The sequence below is a fragment of the Colias philodice genome, chromosome 11, assembly GCF_061535455.1.
Source record: "Colias philodice isolate Cphi_HAF_F1 chromosome 11, ilColPhil1 Martin Lab GWU primary, whole genome shotgun sequence".
NCBI classification, from domain to species: Eukaryota; Metazoa; Arthropoda; class Insecta; order Lepidoptera; family Pieridae; genus Colias; species Colias philodice.
The window spans coordinates 2669859-2686261 of NC_143096.1; the positions used below are offsets into that span (position 1 = coordinate 2669859).

The 16403-nt window shown below is 32.1% G+C and overlaps 1 protein-coding gene across 2 annotated transcripts in view; it reads left to right on the plus strand.

Moving 5' to 3' along the window:
* LOC149484403 (ATP-binding cassette sub-family G member 8) overlaps positions 1-16403 on the plus strand; it is a 39206-nt gene that overhangs the window by 15010 nt on the left and 7793 nt on the right. For both annotated transcript variants that reach the window (XM_089700560.1, XM_089700559.1), the window contains exons 2-7: positions 11574-11659; positions 12542-12666; positions 13566-13697; positions 14357-14497; positions 15060-15204; positions 15788-15954. In XM_089700560.1, the coding sequence (XP_089556686.1) occupies positions 12548-12666; positions 13566-13697; positions 14357-14497; positions 15060-15204; positions 15788-15954 (704 nt within the window). In that variant the 5' untranslated portion in view covers positions 11574-11659; positions 12542-12547. The remainder of the gene's footprint in view (positions 1-11573; positions 11660-12541; positions 12667-13565; positions 13698-14356; positions 14498-15059; positions 15205-15787; positions 15955-16403) is intronic.

A 16403-nucleotide genomic window follows, 5' to 3' on the forward strand; every position in this document is an offset into this window, starting at 1 on the left:
ACTAAAGAACCGATACAGCAAAACATCATAATATTTGCTTTTCGTCTTAACATTCGGACTGAAATTTTCTAGATTCTAGCCGACATGTAATTTGGAATTCGTCGGAACGCAAGCTTATATGACCGAATGGAGTTCGCTTAACTTGAAAACAGTTATGCCTATTACGGTTAGAACGGGTTTGTTCCACGATATGCCCAGTAAATGATCGGCCTCGACATATTATGGGGTTGGCGATGTAGGCAGGCTGGTTAAACAACGGTTCGTGACAGACGATTCGACACGCTTCAAGATGTGAAAAATGAGTGTGTCAAATAGTGCATAATCGATGAAATCATTCTATGGAATTTGCAATGCAACATTTATTATCATGATGTCTAACGGCAGTTCAAATCACCATACAATTATGGTATAAGAAAATATAAGAATCTTTATCACCATTTTACTTTTCAACATTTTTGGAACAGACTAAACAGAATATGTACAAATTGTAACAAATATGTACATAGATTATATCTAAAGCCTTTTTTTTATAGTGGGGAAATCTTCCAAAGATATACCCACGGCCCCCGGAGAAGGAGCCGTGGGTTATGTCGGATTCTTAATTTCTTAGGTACCGACTAAAACCCCACTGTGTTCCGTTGATGGGGCCGCGGGTATTGGTTAGAATTCTTCCGCGACCTTATATCTAAAGCCTGCTTTTAGCTACTTTATAATTCATCAGCATTCTGTCATCTTTTCAGAACATCGTTTGCTTTAAGCTACGAATTGCACAGTGTTCATACTTAGCCCTCACATTATCACCTTACAGTGTCCATACTCCATACATTAATTGACTACCGGACTACCTAATCTTACCGCATCACCTCTTACATACGTCAATGCTATTTCCTAAACTGTTTTATGTATGTATAACGTTAAAAAGTAAGTTCACTAGAGTAACTGCATATCCGTAACAAAACTTGTCAAAATTCTAACTAAAATTGTGACTTGCATAAAACGTAGTAGTAACCTAAGTGTTACCTACATTTAGGATATGCAGGCTTCATTTAAATCTAGGCTAAACTGTGGACGCAGACAGTTCAAGCACTGAGAATAAAGAATAATATTATAATAGCCAAAGTTATTGTTATGTTTTGGTTACCGTAAGATAACGGTGGCATTCATAATCTTTTCATATTTCGGCCGGCTAAATGTTTGTAAGTCACTGGTGTATTCAAGTTAATTTTATTCATAATTATTTTTGGTATGTGCGAGCGTTGTAATGTGTTGAGAGTTAATTAATTTTAAACGAAGACTTAACCAAGCTCAGTAAACTTCAGTCAGGTATATACTATCGCAAGAATTTCAAATTGGGAGTTGCCACTTGAAAAAAGAAGAAGAAGCTTTCAAATTTGTTATTACTCTGGCTTTGCTCGGATATTATTTGTTTATAAAGACTAATATATCGATAAATATAGGTGGACTATTTAGTATATCACAAGATTTAGTGAAATATCTTTGACTAAACAAAATACAGGAGTCAGGATGAACCTTTGGGAGGGGAAGTATCTGGAAGAAATTAAACAGCTTTTAAGTGAATACAAATGTTTCTGATAACAGCTAGTTTAGCATGTGGTTCCTCGTACAACTTACAAGTGGTAATACTATTCGTTGCATTAATATCTAAGTCACACCTCAGCTAAGTGTTACAATGCCTTAGTGGGAAAAGAGATATTTATCATTTGGCGGGAGAATTACTTCTCACGAGGTTACACGAGGTCAAGGTAATTGTGTCATCATCTTGTAAACGCTTTTGTAATATTTTTAATCAATACATTTTAATTAATTCATAAAAAATGGCATGGCGTATAAAATCTCAACTCTACAATCACAATGATATTTTAAATAAATAAATATTTCGGGACATTTTCACATACGGCACGATCTGATCCCATACTAAGCTTTCGCTTGGGTTATGGAAACCAAATGGCTGATAAACTTACATATTTAATTTTAAATAAATACTTATATTATAGATAATTAATCAACCAGAAATAGAGCAATATCATCACACAAATATTTGTAATTTGCCCTGGGGAATCTTATCAACGACCTCTGGCTTGGAAGACAACCAACCAAGCCAATCAAGCATTTTCTGGATTTGGAAAATGTTCAAATAAATTTTCTCAAAATTCATTTATAAGGTGCCTAGGCACTAGTGCTAACTATTTCGACAACATCATAGGCAAGATAATGAAGAAAAAACTCTAATCTTGTTTACACTTTTTATCTTACAATACTACGCCTCAATAGATGGCTTTATAAAATCCATTAAATTGCAACATTCGTTCATGCTTTAAAAGGTTTTGATTGCGAATGTTGCCATTATTTCATCTTTGTTCCTTTTTTGTAGTGTGGCCCTTTGTCTGGCTAATTACTGGATAGATTCAAATGTATAAATAAATTAAATCGACATAATTGAGCAAATTCTTTGAATGTATAGGAAAATTCTAATCCTAATCTGTACTAATATATGTATTTTAAAGCTGAAGAGCTTGTTTCTTTGTTTGAACGCGCTAATACGCAATAATTTTATTGTAAAATTTAATATTATTTAACTCACGGCCTTCTAATAGTAAATATTATGTGCGTTACATATTGGAAGTAAAAAATATACGTTATTAAACAGAAATATTACTCAAACGTGCGTACAATAATCTTGACCTAAAATAACAGTATTTATGGTTCTGAATCTGATAGCAATGAATATTCCTTTAAATTTTATAAAGATATTTACTTACAGGAACCTACAAATTAACTTTCCTCTGTTGTATTTTATAAAAAAAATTTGACCATAATTCTCTAAAACTTAATCACATCAATGATCAAATAAACAATAAACAAAGCGTAATGATTCATTTGTATTACTACCCTCATCCTATTCCAATTAATAATCCCTTTTTGGAGAATGCATTACCGCAATAACATTTCAGTACGAATTCCTTGAATTAAAACGTTACGCTCATAATGTAATTTTCTTTGAAACAACGAAAACTTAGTTTTCTTCTATTTATCATATCTGTGATACTTTCGTATTCCGTCAAATGAAAGTACGATATGTCAAGTGTCGTCTCACTTGATACAAGATTCAAGGCAATTTCATTCATATTGTAATGCCAGTTAAGTCGAAGATACAATCGTGACGTAATTGGTTCCAGAGTTATGCGTAAAATTAGTTCGTACGTGAGGAATTATATTGTGACAAGTTCACGATTACAGCAGGCTTTGTTAGACAGTGCGCGCACGAGCAACTTTGTCTCCGCAACTTTTTTGTCTCCGCAACTATTTTGTCTCTCCCACCCATGGGCTAGTATGAAAGTGCGCGCACGTAGCGACGCAACTCCCCATACAAATTGATGGGAGAGACAAAATAGTTGCGGAGACAAAGTTGCTCGTGCGCGCTGGCTCTTATGTTCTTTTGTGAAACTGATCACTTGTTTTCTCTAAAACAAAAACACTCATTTACTATCTAATTTGCTGTGACGGGTTTTTATGTGATTTGAGAATTTGAATTTCACGAAAAAAAATAATGATCAGGTAGATTTAATTTTCATGTACATATTACTTACACAATTTTTTCTTAGAAATATTAAAGTATATAGTTCCTTCCTTGCTTATAGTTATGTACTGTTAATTGAAGCCATTACTGTTTTTATACACGTTGCTATTTAAATAATTTCCACCGACCGTTTAAATTCTATTTTTTAACTAGGATGGATCATATTAATTTGATTATCTAATCAAATATATTAAAAATGGGAAGATTTAAAAATCTGAAATGTTCTTTCCTTATCTTTTTTGGACTCATTAACATTCAATAATGTATTTTTTGCGAATTAAATGTCTCAGAAAATAAAAAAAATATCTAGTATTAGAAACTTCAAATTCGAAAGCAGTTGAGAAAACTAGACCGATGTTTAATTACAATCATTATCATTAAGATGCGATATATTGCATATCAAAATAATTTAAGTCGATCAGAACATTATGTATGTTTATATAACACTTTCTTACGGCATTAAAAGTTAATCGATCGATAAATATTCATTGGTTTGATTATAAAATAATCGTTGTTAGGAAGCGCGCGATACGCACGGATGCAGTAGGAAGGAAATTCGTGAGATATTGGATTGGATCGATATTTAATGGACAGTGAAATGTAGCGTAACAAAAATATTGGCTTTCTGCTATTGTGTTCATCCTTTACTGCATTTATGTCAGTACTTTTAACAAAAACAGGTGAGGGGTCACAATGGTTAGGTATGTTGTGCTCTAACCTTTCCTGTCTAGGAAGGCATATAAATCACATTAATTTTTTACTGAATTTATTATTTGTTAGCGAATTCAAAAAATAAAAAGGCGAGATATTATGAAGGTACAATATGTAGGTTTAATCATGGGTTTAATACAAAAATATAATTCTCCGAACTTTAAAAAATGTAGGTATAAAATGTACACAAACAAAAGATAAAACAAATCCATAGTCATTTTAAAACAAAAATGAAAGTTGACGCATAAAAATAATGTTATGCGTCCTGTCATTTCCATGAACAAAAACTTGTCTCGTGTATTGACCTACTGTGCGTAATTTGGCATTCATGTAAAAACTGTGTGCTACCAGATGTTTGAAAAATTGTTTATATGTTTTGGCGTTATTTTATAGTATGTATTGAAGAATCAGAATTCTGGAGAGTTTTACCTACCTGGACTCACTAAAAACTGAGGACTTGAGTTTTTATTCAATGATTTTTCTTTTATTCAGCTGTATATTATGTATATTAGATTTTATTATACCTTCTAGTTGATTAAATAAGTAGGTAACTTTTTAAACCTTGTATTTTAAATTGATTAAGATACAGTTGTTTTGTGAAAGAAACTCAAAAGTGCATTTGGTATTTTCTTTCTGACATGAACCTCACAAAAATTATGTACGAATAAGTACGTTTACATAAAAACTCAGATACAAAATAACTTAATACAAATTAGAGATTTCCTCTCCGCTACATCCTGCAACAGTCGAACGACATTCCGACCGAATGAATAATATTTGTATTTACGAAACCTCTGACTAATATCCATTAAGACATTATTTGCTTCGTATAATATAAATTATGTACCTACCTAAGATTACGCCTTACGGTACGGATATTGTTAATTTTAAATAATTGATCTAGAATATAGAAATAGATCTACACTTACTCTCAGAGTCAGGAATACTTAAAAATATCTTTGTCCAAGTAGTGTATTACAGAAATAGTAATATTATTAATGTTCTTTTTATGCGATCATATAAAAAAGAAATGCCCAGATATTATGTTAGTACAAAAAATAGTTTAAATCTTAGTGGGGACATTGTTCAAGTGCATTTGAATTTTCCGATGGAAAATGGTTTACCTACCTAATATTTACATACTTTTACCGTTTACGCCTTACTAACGTACGCTTTTACGTCTCTTATTCTCGTCAGTAAGTAACCATTAATTTTAATAATGCTTCATATAACTACCTTAAACTTTGTTTATTTAAAATGTGTTATTTCAAACGGAAAATAAATTTAATAACTCCTAAATACATATACCTAGTGAAACTTATATGTATAAAACAAATGAAGGAAATAAACAAAATGCAGACCGTTAATTTAGTAATAAACTATTTCTGCAATGATGAAACAAACAATTAAAGTAAAGACTATAAAAACGCCTTATCTTCGCGTGAGTACAAAAACTGTACTTGTGAAGGAAAGTGAAAACGTTTACATACAACTGATATTTGCATTTGGCGACGATATTAGCATAAACTGTTAATAGATAATTTTACTTTCAAATGGCAGGTTTACATAATTTAAATGGATTTAGAATTCAATAAACTAAGTGCTAAATTAAGTTTCGTGTACGTAAGATTGAATATGGATAGTGAAAAGAGAAAATGTACGAATTATTATTTGCGGTAGTTATGAATCATTTACTTATATCTCATTCCGTAACAATCATCATCGACGAAAAATATTATTTAGAAAAGAAATCTTAGTTTTTAATGTATAGGTACTAGGTAGTAGTGGTAGGGTTAAGCAAATAATGTATTCTATGTTTATTAAATCGTGTTAATCCGGTTTAAATTTTTGTTGATGATCACATCACGATTTTAGTTTCAAATTAGTCAAATTACCTACTGCAGTTATTACAAATTATGACATAAATGATAAATCCTTGAAGTAGTGAAGTAAAGGTGCGACGAATTCATAAAGTTGAAGATGAGGGCAAACAATAGATAATAAATAAAATTTGGATCTAATTTGGATCAAATGTGTTAAAATACAAAATCGAATCCTAATAAAATATATAAAGAGCTTTATCACGATTGGCCTTGTACTAAAACTTACTGAACATAATTTTAAAATAATTTCAATTCGTTTTAAAACTGTTTTATATAAGATCGTAGGTATTCGTTTTTTGATTAATGATGGATGGATTCGATATTTTTTGCAACTTTTTAATTTGAATTTGAATTTAATGAAATTGAATATTTGTCTTTATTACTGCCCCGACAAACGATGTTCCTTATCTTATTAATCACTTATGGCTATGAAAAATAGATGTTGGTCGATTCTCATATCTACCAATAGGCACACAAAATTTCATGAGAGTCGGTCCAGTCGTTTCGGAGGAGTATGCTAATTACCATTGTGACAAGAGAATCTATACTAATATTATAAAGCTGAAGAGTTTGTTTGTTTGTTTGAACGCGCTAATCTCAGAATTACTGGTCCGATTTGAAAAATTATTTCGGTGTTAGATAGCCCATTTATCGAGGCAGGCTATAGGCTATATATATCATTACGGTAAGACCAACAGGAGCGGAGCTACGCGGGTGAAACCGCGAAGCGCAGCTAGTTTTCTATATGTAGAGATTATGACTCACGTAACAGCTACAACCTACGACTTTTAAACCTTCCTTCATTACAAATTACAACACACATTACTGTCAATATCAAGTGAAGTTAAGTGAAGAATAAGTGGAATTTGTGCCTGTAATCATTTTCGCATTTCCTTTTGTTAACTCTAAAATTACTAATAACTAATAAAGGTATTTTCGTTGATTTTAAGTTATCTTGACCTCGTCATTAAATTATATTTAGCGTAAAATAGTAATTTTATTTTGGTACTAATGATGCTGTAATTTACTGGATTAAATAATAAGTACCTAATTGCGCTGTTCTCCACAATTGTGTTTATGCTTCAGATTTTTCGATTTCCATAGTATCATAATAAATTTTCCATATATTTTTGGTCCTTCTGGAATTCATATTCGAATAATAAAGCACAGCTTTGGTTTATGATTCAACAATGTTAAAACCAGAAAAAGGTGATTCAACGTTGTGGTCTGAAATGCTTGATGTAGGTAGGCTTGATAATTATATTATTGTTCTCAATAAAATAATATAAAAATTCCTTCTAGGTATATGCAATATGCATCAGATAAGTAGGTACGTTGCTTTATGATGACACAACGACAATATGTTAGTTATTAGCATGGGTTATTAGTATATTATATTTTATGTATTATAAGTATAATATATATGTATGTATATGTTAATGTTATATTGTATAAATAATTTATGAAACTTATCAATGCGCATTTGAAATCAAATATTGTAATGGTCATCTGTAAATTGACAACATTATGGATCCATCAGATTATATAAAGCGAGACATGACCAATTTATTCAAAAAATAAATAAAAATCATTCCGTATTCGAAATGCGCTTTCATGTGCCGACGCGAGGTACCTACATTATTTAGTCTATGCCTGCTACAGTCATGTATAGTCTGTACCTGCAACAGTTGTATATGTAGATATAGTCTGTGTCTGCAACTGTCGTATATTCTCTGTGCACAATGGTAGGGTCGGTGAACGACCGGCAGGCGCCGCGGCCGACGCATACCGCCCCGGGTATTTATAGTGGAGCCTTTTCGCATTCCTATTGATAATCGGGAATGCGTGAAGATTTCGTGTCTTATGAGATAGCTATTACGTATTCCGTTTTTGCATGTAGGTATAATTCACCTTGTTGTAGTACTTACGCTCATATGTCATATAATAATCTCGGTTTCATCACAGTTATCATGAAGCATATTCATTTTGTTTTAAAATTATCATTAATGTATGGCTAAATTAAATATACCTACAGATAAGCGATTAAAATAACGTAGGTAATAAATAAATGACTCTATTTAAGTAATCATCGAGCTATTAAATAACTACCTAATAAAGAATTTAAATATCAAACCATGTAGAACTAGCTGTTAATTAATATTCTATAAGTTATGTACGCTCCCATAGTCCTGCTTCACGCACTATCATTATTTGATACGTGAGTTCGTGACTCTTAAACCTTCTTGCTATCAATACAACCATCGATAGAATTACTACAGTCTCATAACTACCGTACATTTTGCAGGAGTTTAACATTCACTATATAATTAATTATTCTGTATAATCTTGCAACATACGATTATCATACAAAGCTTTATCATCCCACTCTAGTTAAATAAATTACATATGCATACCTAGCCGCTGTGTCATAAGAAATAATATCTTTTTCGTTTTCACATTATTCTTATCACTTACGCTATTTGTATAAATTAGATACTTTTTATGTAATATGTAATTCCCATTTATGCAAAATAATTACTTTCACGAATAAATTATAAATGCCACCAAGAAAGTTGCTAATTTATTGATGAGAAGTATTTTTAATCATTTAAGTAATATAATTATTTGAAGAGTCCCTTGTCATACCTAGGTAATAAAATACTAAAGTGATTCACATTTCTTCTTTATTCACATAACTATTCCTGTATAATATGTTAATAATGGTAATTATAATAAAAATTAGTTATTACATTTATAGTGTTTGGTATTTTATTACGCGTTCAATATAACTATGTGCTCTACCCTACCTTGTTATTTAGATTTCTATGGCTCTACCTAACTTTTCAATTCTGTGGTATTAGAGCCTCTATCTATATTATTGTATATTCTTTGGTGTAAAGTAGGCAAACCTTGTTATTTGCAACAGCAAACAAGCTTCTAAACAGCATTGAAATGGATGCTAAAACCTTATTTAACGAGCCAAGTTATTAATATTTAACATCACTATCAACAATTGTCATATATCGTGCATATGACGAGTTGTCATCGCAACAACTTTGCATAATTACCATAAATTAACACGCAAATAGATAAAACCTGTACTTATAGTTATCGGTAATCAATTGAGGTGAGGGTCTGCAAGTGACTTCCAAAATGTAATGACATGTTGCGAACAAATTAAATATAGGTATTATGTATACATAATACGGATTGGAGAGCCGGTTTAAAACTAGTGCCGAAGTGACTAGTAAGCATACTATATACGATTTGAATTATACGAAGGTTTAGTCATGCTATTTAATGCTCTTATAATACTAGTTCTTGGTCAATCTATGAGCATTTATTTGTAACTTTTTGCGCATTTGAAAGGTGTGTTGAGGCTATATAAGCATCGGATATTGAAGAGTTCATTGAATTTTCTGCGTGATGATGTATTTGTTAATTTTTATATTATGTCGAGAAAACAAAGGAAAAACAATACAACAACGATGCTTCACAAAAATAATTCTTCAATTTCCCACATGTTGCAGACCTTCATATAACACACGAAAATTCTAAATCGAATTGATATCAAAACTTATTTAAAAATTGCATCGTAACAATCCTTTTTTTCTTAATACCATAATCGGAATTAATGTGAACAGATTATGGAAGCAGTTTTTAATCCCGATCTGGCATTATCCTTTTAGTGATACAGGAAAAAAAACTGAGAATCCAATTATACCTAGGTTACTTAATGTTATAAAAAATGGCTAGTCTTTGATTTTACAATTTACATAGAGCTTATAGAGTTAGCTTTTTACTTTTATTTGAAGAGCAGCCAACTAGGATTCCTAAACCGGATCTAGGACTGTTCCATTTATGTTTCAATACCAATTTAAGCGAGGCATATGATTTTATCAATAAGCAATGTGCCAATCTTTTATCATCTAAATCATATAATATTTCAGATAGCTTGCCAGAAATACTTTGACAATAGACACAATATGACTTAGTAAATATATGGTTGGTTTATAGCTTATTGATGAGATCGACTCTAGAATTACAACAAGATACTCGGCAAAGTATGAAAATAAAATGCGATATAATGCAACAATGTAATAAAGATAGTGCTTACTATCTGTAACCTGCCTATAAATGTCTAGGTACTCTATGTATTTATACTACATTACGATACACATATCGTTACAGAGCCTATTCTAAACTACATAAATATGTTTATTTCTTTTTTATTCCGCATTTTATTAGCATTGCGTATACTGTGTTGTTGTTGCAATATATAACATCAAACATGATGATTTCATATTCCGAGTGACACAGGTGTATTATAAACAAAGAATGACTTTTCTCACACACTTGATCTCGAAAAATGTCTAGTTCAAGGCGTCTTGCGAAGTTATTGATTGCTGATCGTTATATGCATTTTAGATGACGTAATGGTACCTAAGTAACATGTAAGCATAAATGAATTAAAAATGCAAAAGAATACATACAAATCAACTTACTTATTTTTTTATGTGTAAAATTGGTCGTTCTATAAGATTAGGAAGAGAAACTTTTTTAGGCGCGTTGAGATTCACATTTCAAGGTCGCGTCATGGCAATACTGTCACGTCATGGAGTGAGGCGACGATTTTGGTACGCTCTTTTTTATCTCCCTATAGAACAACGTATATGGGAGGTTCACGTTCAGCAATAATTATTTTTCGAATTCCTGCATTGTCGTGCTGTTTACGCAACATCGTATAAATAACAATGGGATTGAATACCACGTGTGACACGCATCACGCATGTACTTGCTATGTACCGATGGTCACAGACAGATTGACAACACATCCGATTTGCCAGACGGACTTTCGTCAAATAGGATGTAGATAAGTGGGTCAGGGTCCAGGGAGATTAGGCTTACAATTTGTGTAATTTTAAATCCATAGACACGGATGGATTTTAATTTGGAAAGTGGAAAGTCGTTACTTTTCTACTACTTATTTACATAATTTGTTAATAAATGTGTATGTTCAAAAAAATAGAATGAACGTAGTGTGTAATTACCTATTAAAAAAAAAAGAAATATGAATATGCCATAATATAAAAGAAATATATATATAATAACTAGCGGTCCGCCCCGGCTTCGCCCGTGGTACATATGAAAAATAGATGTTGGCCGATTCTCAGACTTACCCGATATGCACAGAAAATTTCATGAGAATCGGTCCACCCGTTTCGGAGGAGTATGCAGACTAACATTGTGACACGAGAATTTTATATATAAGATGTAGTCGAACCTACAACACACTTATAAATTTAATTTGTAATTATTTGGTACATACTTCCATATATGAATGCAGAATCGCCCACTAATGTACCTTCCTATTGTTTCAGATGCTGTGAATAATATTAGTTAGAATGTGGATTATGACGACCGACAGACACAAGGATTCCAGCATCAATACCTTGGGATGACAGTGGTGAATATTTAAGTACTACATTATGTTAATCAGTATGAAATTAAATTAAGATAAGAACAGCTTACACTTACTATTATAATATTTAATACATATTTGAATAATCTTACTGTGCCTCTACACTTTATATAGGAACTCTCTATTGCATGGATCTCATAATTTTGTAATATACATATACTAATAGATATCTATTAGCACTTTTGTAATCGATTCTTTACTTTTTCTTAATTGATTTAATAATTATTACGTGTTAATTATTCACAGTCAAACAAGATGTCCAATAGTGACTCGAACATTAATTCATAATTCAATGTGACTCTGACATTAATTCATAATTCAATGTTAATTAAGTAATAATGAATCATAATGAACTGATGCTAATAGGTGCATTAGAGTAGTGCAATTAATTAATTTGTCGCGTAGATTTAAGTCATTTGTATAGAGGTTTTCAAAAATTCATGTTATTACAAATATTTAGTGTCCAAATGAGTGTCCATCATATCATCTACAAAGCTAAATCTTATCGTAAATTTAAGACATGTAATTTGTGCCTTCCTACTCTTTTAATATAATATTCGGTATGTAATATTTTCATACGTATTTTCTAGAGTTCTCTGCTCAATGCGCGTTGGTTTATTAATATACGTAATGCGGATTTGTCCATTTTTCCCGATACGTATAAAGCAGATTACTTCTTCAAGTTACTTTAGCAATCGCGGTTTTAACCCTATAATCTATATTATGTTTGTGAATATCAGTGGACTCATAAGAGCAGTGAAACGAAAACGACGAAGTGAATAAATAGTAAATTTAACCACCATATTTATTTCATTGTTTTTCTAATGTGTAACTTTATAAGTACATATATGTATTTGTTAACAACAGTGAGCAATGTCGCAGTCAGCGCTGGGCTTAGGAGGCGAGAGGCGCTATTCAGTGCCCTCTCACCCTCTGATGCACGACCCTCGCGGCATGCACTCGGAGGATTTGCACGCCTGGTCCATTTACAGGTAACTTTTTGTATAAATTATGTATTAGCGTAAGATGTGAAGTTTGCTAAGCTTTAGTTTTATTGATACGTTTCTTTATAGATTTTATGTGTTTTGATTGTTGTGTAACTACAAATAAATCTAGTTAGCTTTTTAGTCAATAGAATCAAACATGGTGTAAACGTCTTTGTTTACAAGAACAAAGATGTTTACTTTTTCATATACTTATCGATAGATAATAATATTTTAAGAATGTTAAAAGTAATGTTAATCTAACCCAGACACTTCAGACTTTCAGACTACGCTTGATTGCACTAGACACTAGAGGAAATAGCCTTGCTGTTAATCACCTCTTGAACTTGCTCTACTTACTTAGTGATTAAATAGTAAATTTTTTTATTTTTTTTTTATTATAGGACATTATTACACAAATCGACCTAGTCCCACAGTAAGCTCAATTAAGGCTTGTGTTGTGGGTACTAGGCGACGATAAATATAATATTATAAATACATATATATAGATAATAACACCCAGACCCAAGAACAAATAATTGAGTTCATCACACAAATATTTGCCCTGACCGGGGATCGAACCCGGGACCGTCGGCTCAGTAGGCAAATACATACAAAATACATCATAAGTATTACAAACAGCTTCTTTTACAAAATGTAATTGTTTTTCTTGCTCTTTGCTTGAAATGAAAGAGAATTTCCAATTTCATGAGGAAGTCTTACTTAAAAAAGAACGATATATTTTTTTAACCTAAGTATATAAATGTTATGCTAACTTCCATATTTTGAAACAAAAATAGCACTAGCTTTTGGACCAATAAAATCAGTTAACAATAAATGTTACCTTTAAATTATTCTAATAAAGATACAAAAGATACAATTTTAATTATGATGTTATTATGTTGCAGGCAAAACCTAAATTCCGACTTCACAGATAGTGCTCTGGGCAGCACTGATAAAAGCCCCCTGCCATATGGAAACTTCCAGCTTCGTGATACAACTGTGCAGTCGATATTATCCCACCCGAGATATGGACCCAAGTAAGTTTATTAAACTAACCGCTTATCCCGTAATCAATCTAATAGCCAATAGGTACATTTTACTACAACGTTTTTACTGGGGTTTAAATTTTGATTTATAACCATGCTTATGTTCATACAACATTACAATATAATTATTAAGGTTTAAATTAATTATCTTATTGCGCTTTTCCTAGACATTAATTTAAGTCTAAACAGTTGAAACAGTGTCGTTTTATTACTAGATATAAGTAACTAGGTACATAAAATGAAATGTATTCTATTGTGTATTTATCACAGTATTTATAAATACGCATTGTTATGATTAAACTAGGCAAAACACATTGTGATTCTTTCTATGTTGTTGTGTGCACGCATTTGTAATACGTGTGTCAATTAGTTTTATCGTATTACGTCGAAATGATTTAAAGATCATACCAGTTTTCTCAAAGTATGAATTGAGAAACAGGTATAATTAGATATATAATAATTGCAAGATGATCGTGTTTTATTAAGCATCTCTGTGTGTGCCAAATTTCACGAAAATCGGTTCAGCAGTTTTTGCGTGAAGAAGTAGCAAACAAACTTTTGCATTTATAATATTAGTAGGATAACTTTGAGAAAATTCTTATTTATCCAAAAAAATCATTCAAATATCTATTTCACCATTCCTTTTCCAGATCAGCATTGGGTTCCAACATGTACACATACCTCAAATTCGGTTTGCCACGCGTTTTCCCGCCGAACCATAATGGGTCGCAGAGATCCGGGACTCCTAAACCAAAGACTTCCATAGGAAGTGGGATGAAGTCTGTGCCTAGGTTTGTATTCATTACTTACTCTAATTTAATCTTATCTCTATTTCGCAAGATTAGCTTTTGAGATCAACGGAATTAAGATTAAAAATGAGGCTACACAAATATAAATGTGAATTATTTTTCGAGGCCATATACAATCCATAAAACTCAGAGCATTAAAGTTGGTTTAATGCTCTAAGATAAAACTACCAACCTGAGTTTTCTGGCAGAATTAAATTTGCATTATTAAGATAATAAACAAAACGTATACATAATATTTTCTTTATAAAGCACTTCTAATATGGTAAAATGGTACAGAAACTCGGATAACAATACCTATCAATTTCACAAGATGATCTCTCAATAAGTGATGCGAGAAAAGCGACGCAAAGCCATCTATGGCAGATAGATCGTGACCTGTATGATATTGTGTATAGCTTCATTCGTTTAAATCGATTAAAAAAAAATCTAATGTTATTTTATATAATTGGTTGATCATCAGATGGTGATAAGATTATATATAAACTATTTGTAGAGCATTTTTGTTATACTTTTGTGATTAAACTGAAATGTACTGTGAATTTAGGATTCAGCGCCAAAGCAGAGGTGTTCGAGAAACATCATCAGGCTACGATAGTTCGGACAATGAAACCTCAACCAATTACAAGTACAATCGGAAATACCGCTCCGATCCTGACTTCAGGATGCAAAACATGCAACAGTCGTACCAAGTAAGAATACTATTGCGAAAATATTTCATTTGCACAGCTTGCACAGCAGCACACTAGCTATCATAGAAAGCTTTATTACGGAGTAATTTTGTTAAAGAATTAACGAATTTACTAATTCGCTAAAATTATAGCCTATAGGTTGATACAGTAATCTATATCATTGGTGTTCTTGTATCATTTTTTTATTATTTTTTAATAATGAGCTTTATCTACAAAACTATCATTCCTTTCTAATTTTTTTCCATTTAAACAGTTTTCAAAGTGACGCAGGTCTATTTTTAGTCTAAAAATACGATTTTAAGGGTTTCTTTAAGAAGGAGAGAAAAAAATGCGTTTAAAATTGATTTTTTTATTAAAAATTGGTTGTCTGTAAAGTCGGTTTACTGACGATAGTTGAACGTGACAACGTCCGATTGTGCTTCTTTGTCGCTCGTTCCGCGCTCTCGCTTGCACTTCAAGCCTTACATGGAACGCCTCAGAGCGAGGTAACGCCGCATGAGTCATGTTTTTTCGTGCGTGCAGCCGGCTCTATCGAATTATAAGACGTTGTCACGTCAAAATACTCATAAAAGCAATCTTCCAGCATGCAACAGGCGTGCCATTAGTAGCGATGCACCAAGCGGGTATACAGTCGCAGTGGGGCTCGCGGCACAAGTCGGTGAGCGAGGCCAACCTGCTGGGCATCGACGCGCGCGCGCACCGCTCGCACCGACGGACCAGTGTGGCCGAGCTTGTGGACGACCATCAGAGGTTTGTTCGGTAGATATAGGATTGGAATATGTGGGATATTGGGTAATAATGTAGATCAGTGGAGAGTCACTAAGGTGAGGCCAATCTATAGAAGTGTGTTATAACGCACTAATATAAGTTATTACATAAACCTGAAAAAAAACAAGCTATTTATCAAAAAGAGATTATCAATTTAAAGTTTATCACGAGTAATTCAATCCAAAATGCATTAGGAAAAATCGTTCCAAAGTCAATTTTCTTAATGCACTATTTTCCTAATTGGCGATGACGTTATTTATTTATCTAAAGTTTAAATGTATTTTAAATATCTCTGTATGTGTATTTATCCATTAATCATAGTTATATCTTTCAAGCTACAATCATTAGTTTCCGAATAACTAAATACCTACAGCTAGCCCTTTTCATTTTCTTTGCTAGCAACAAAGAAGCATTCACTAAAGAATACCTAT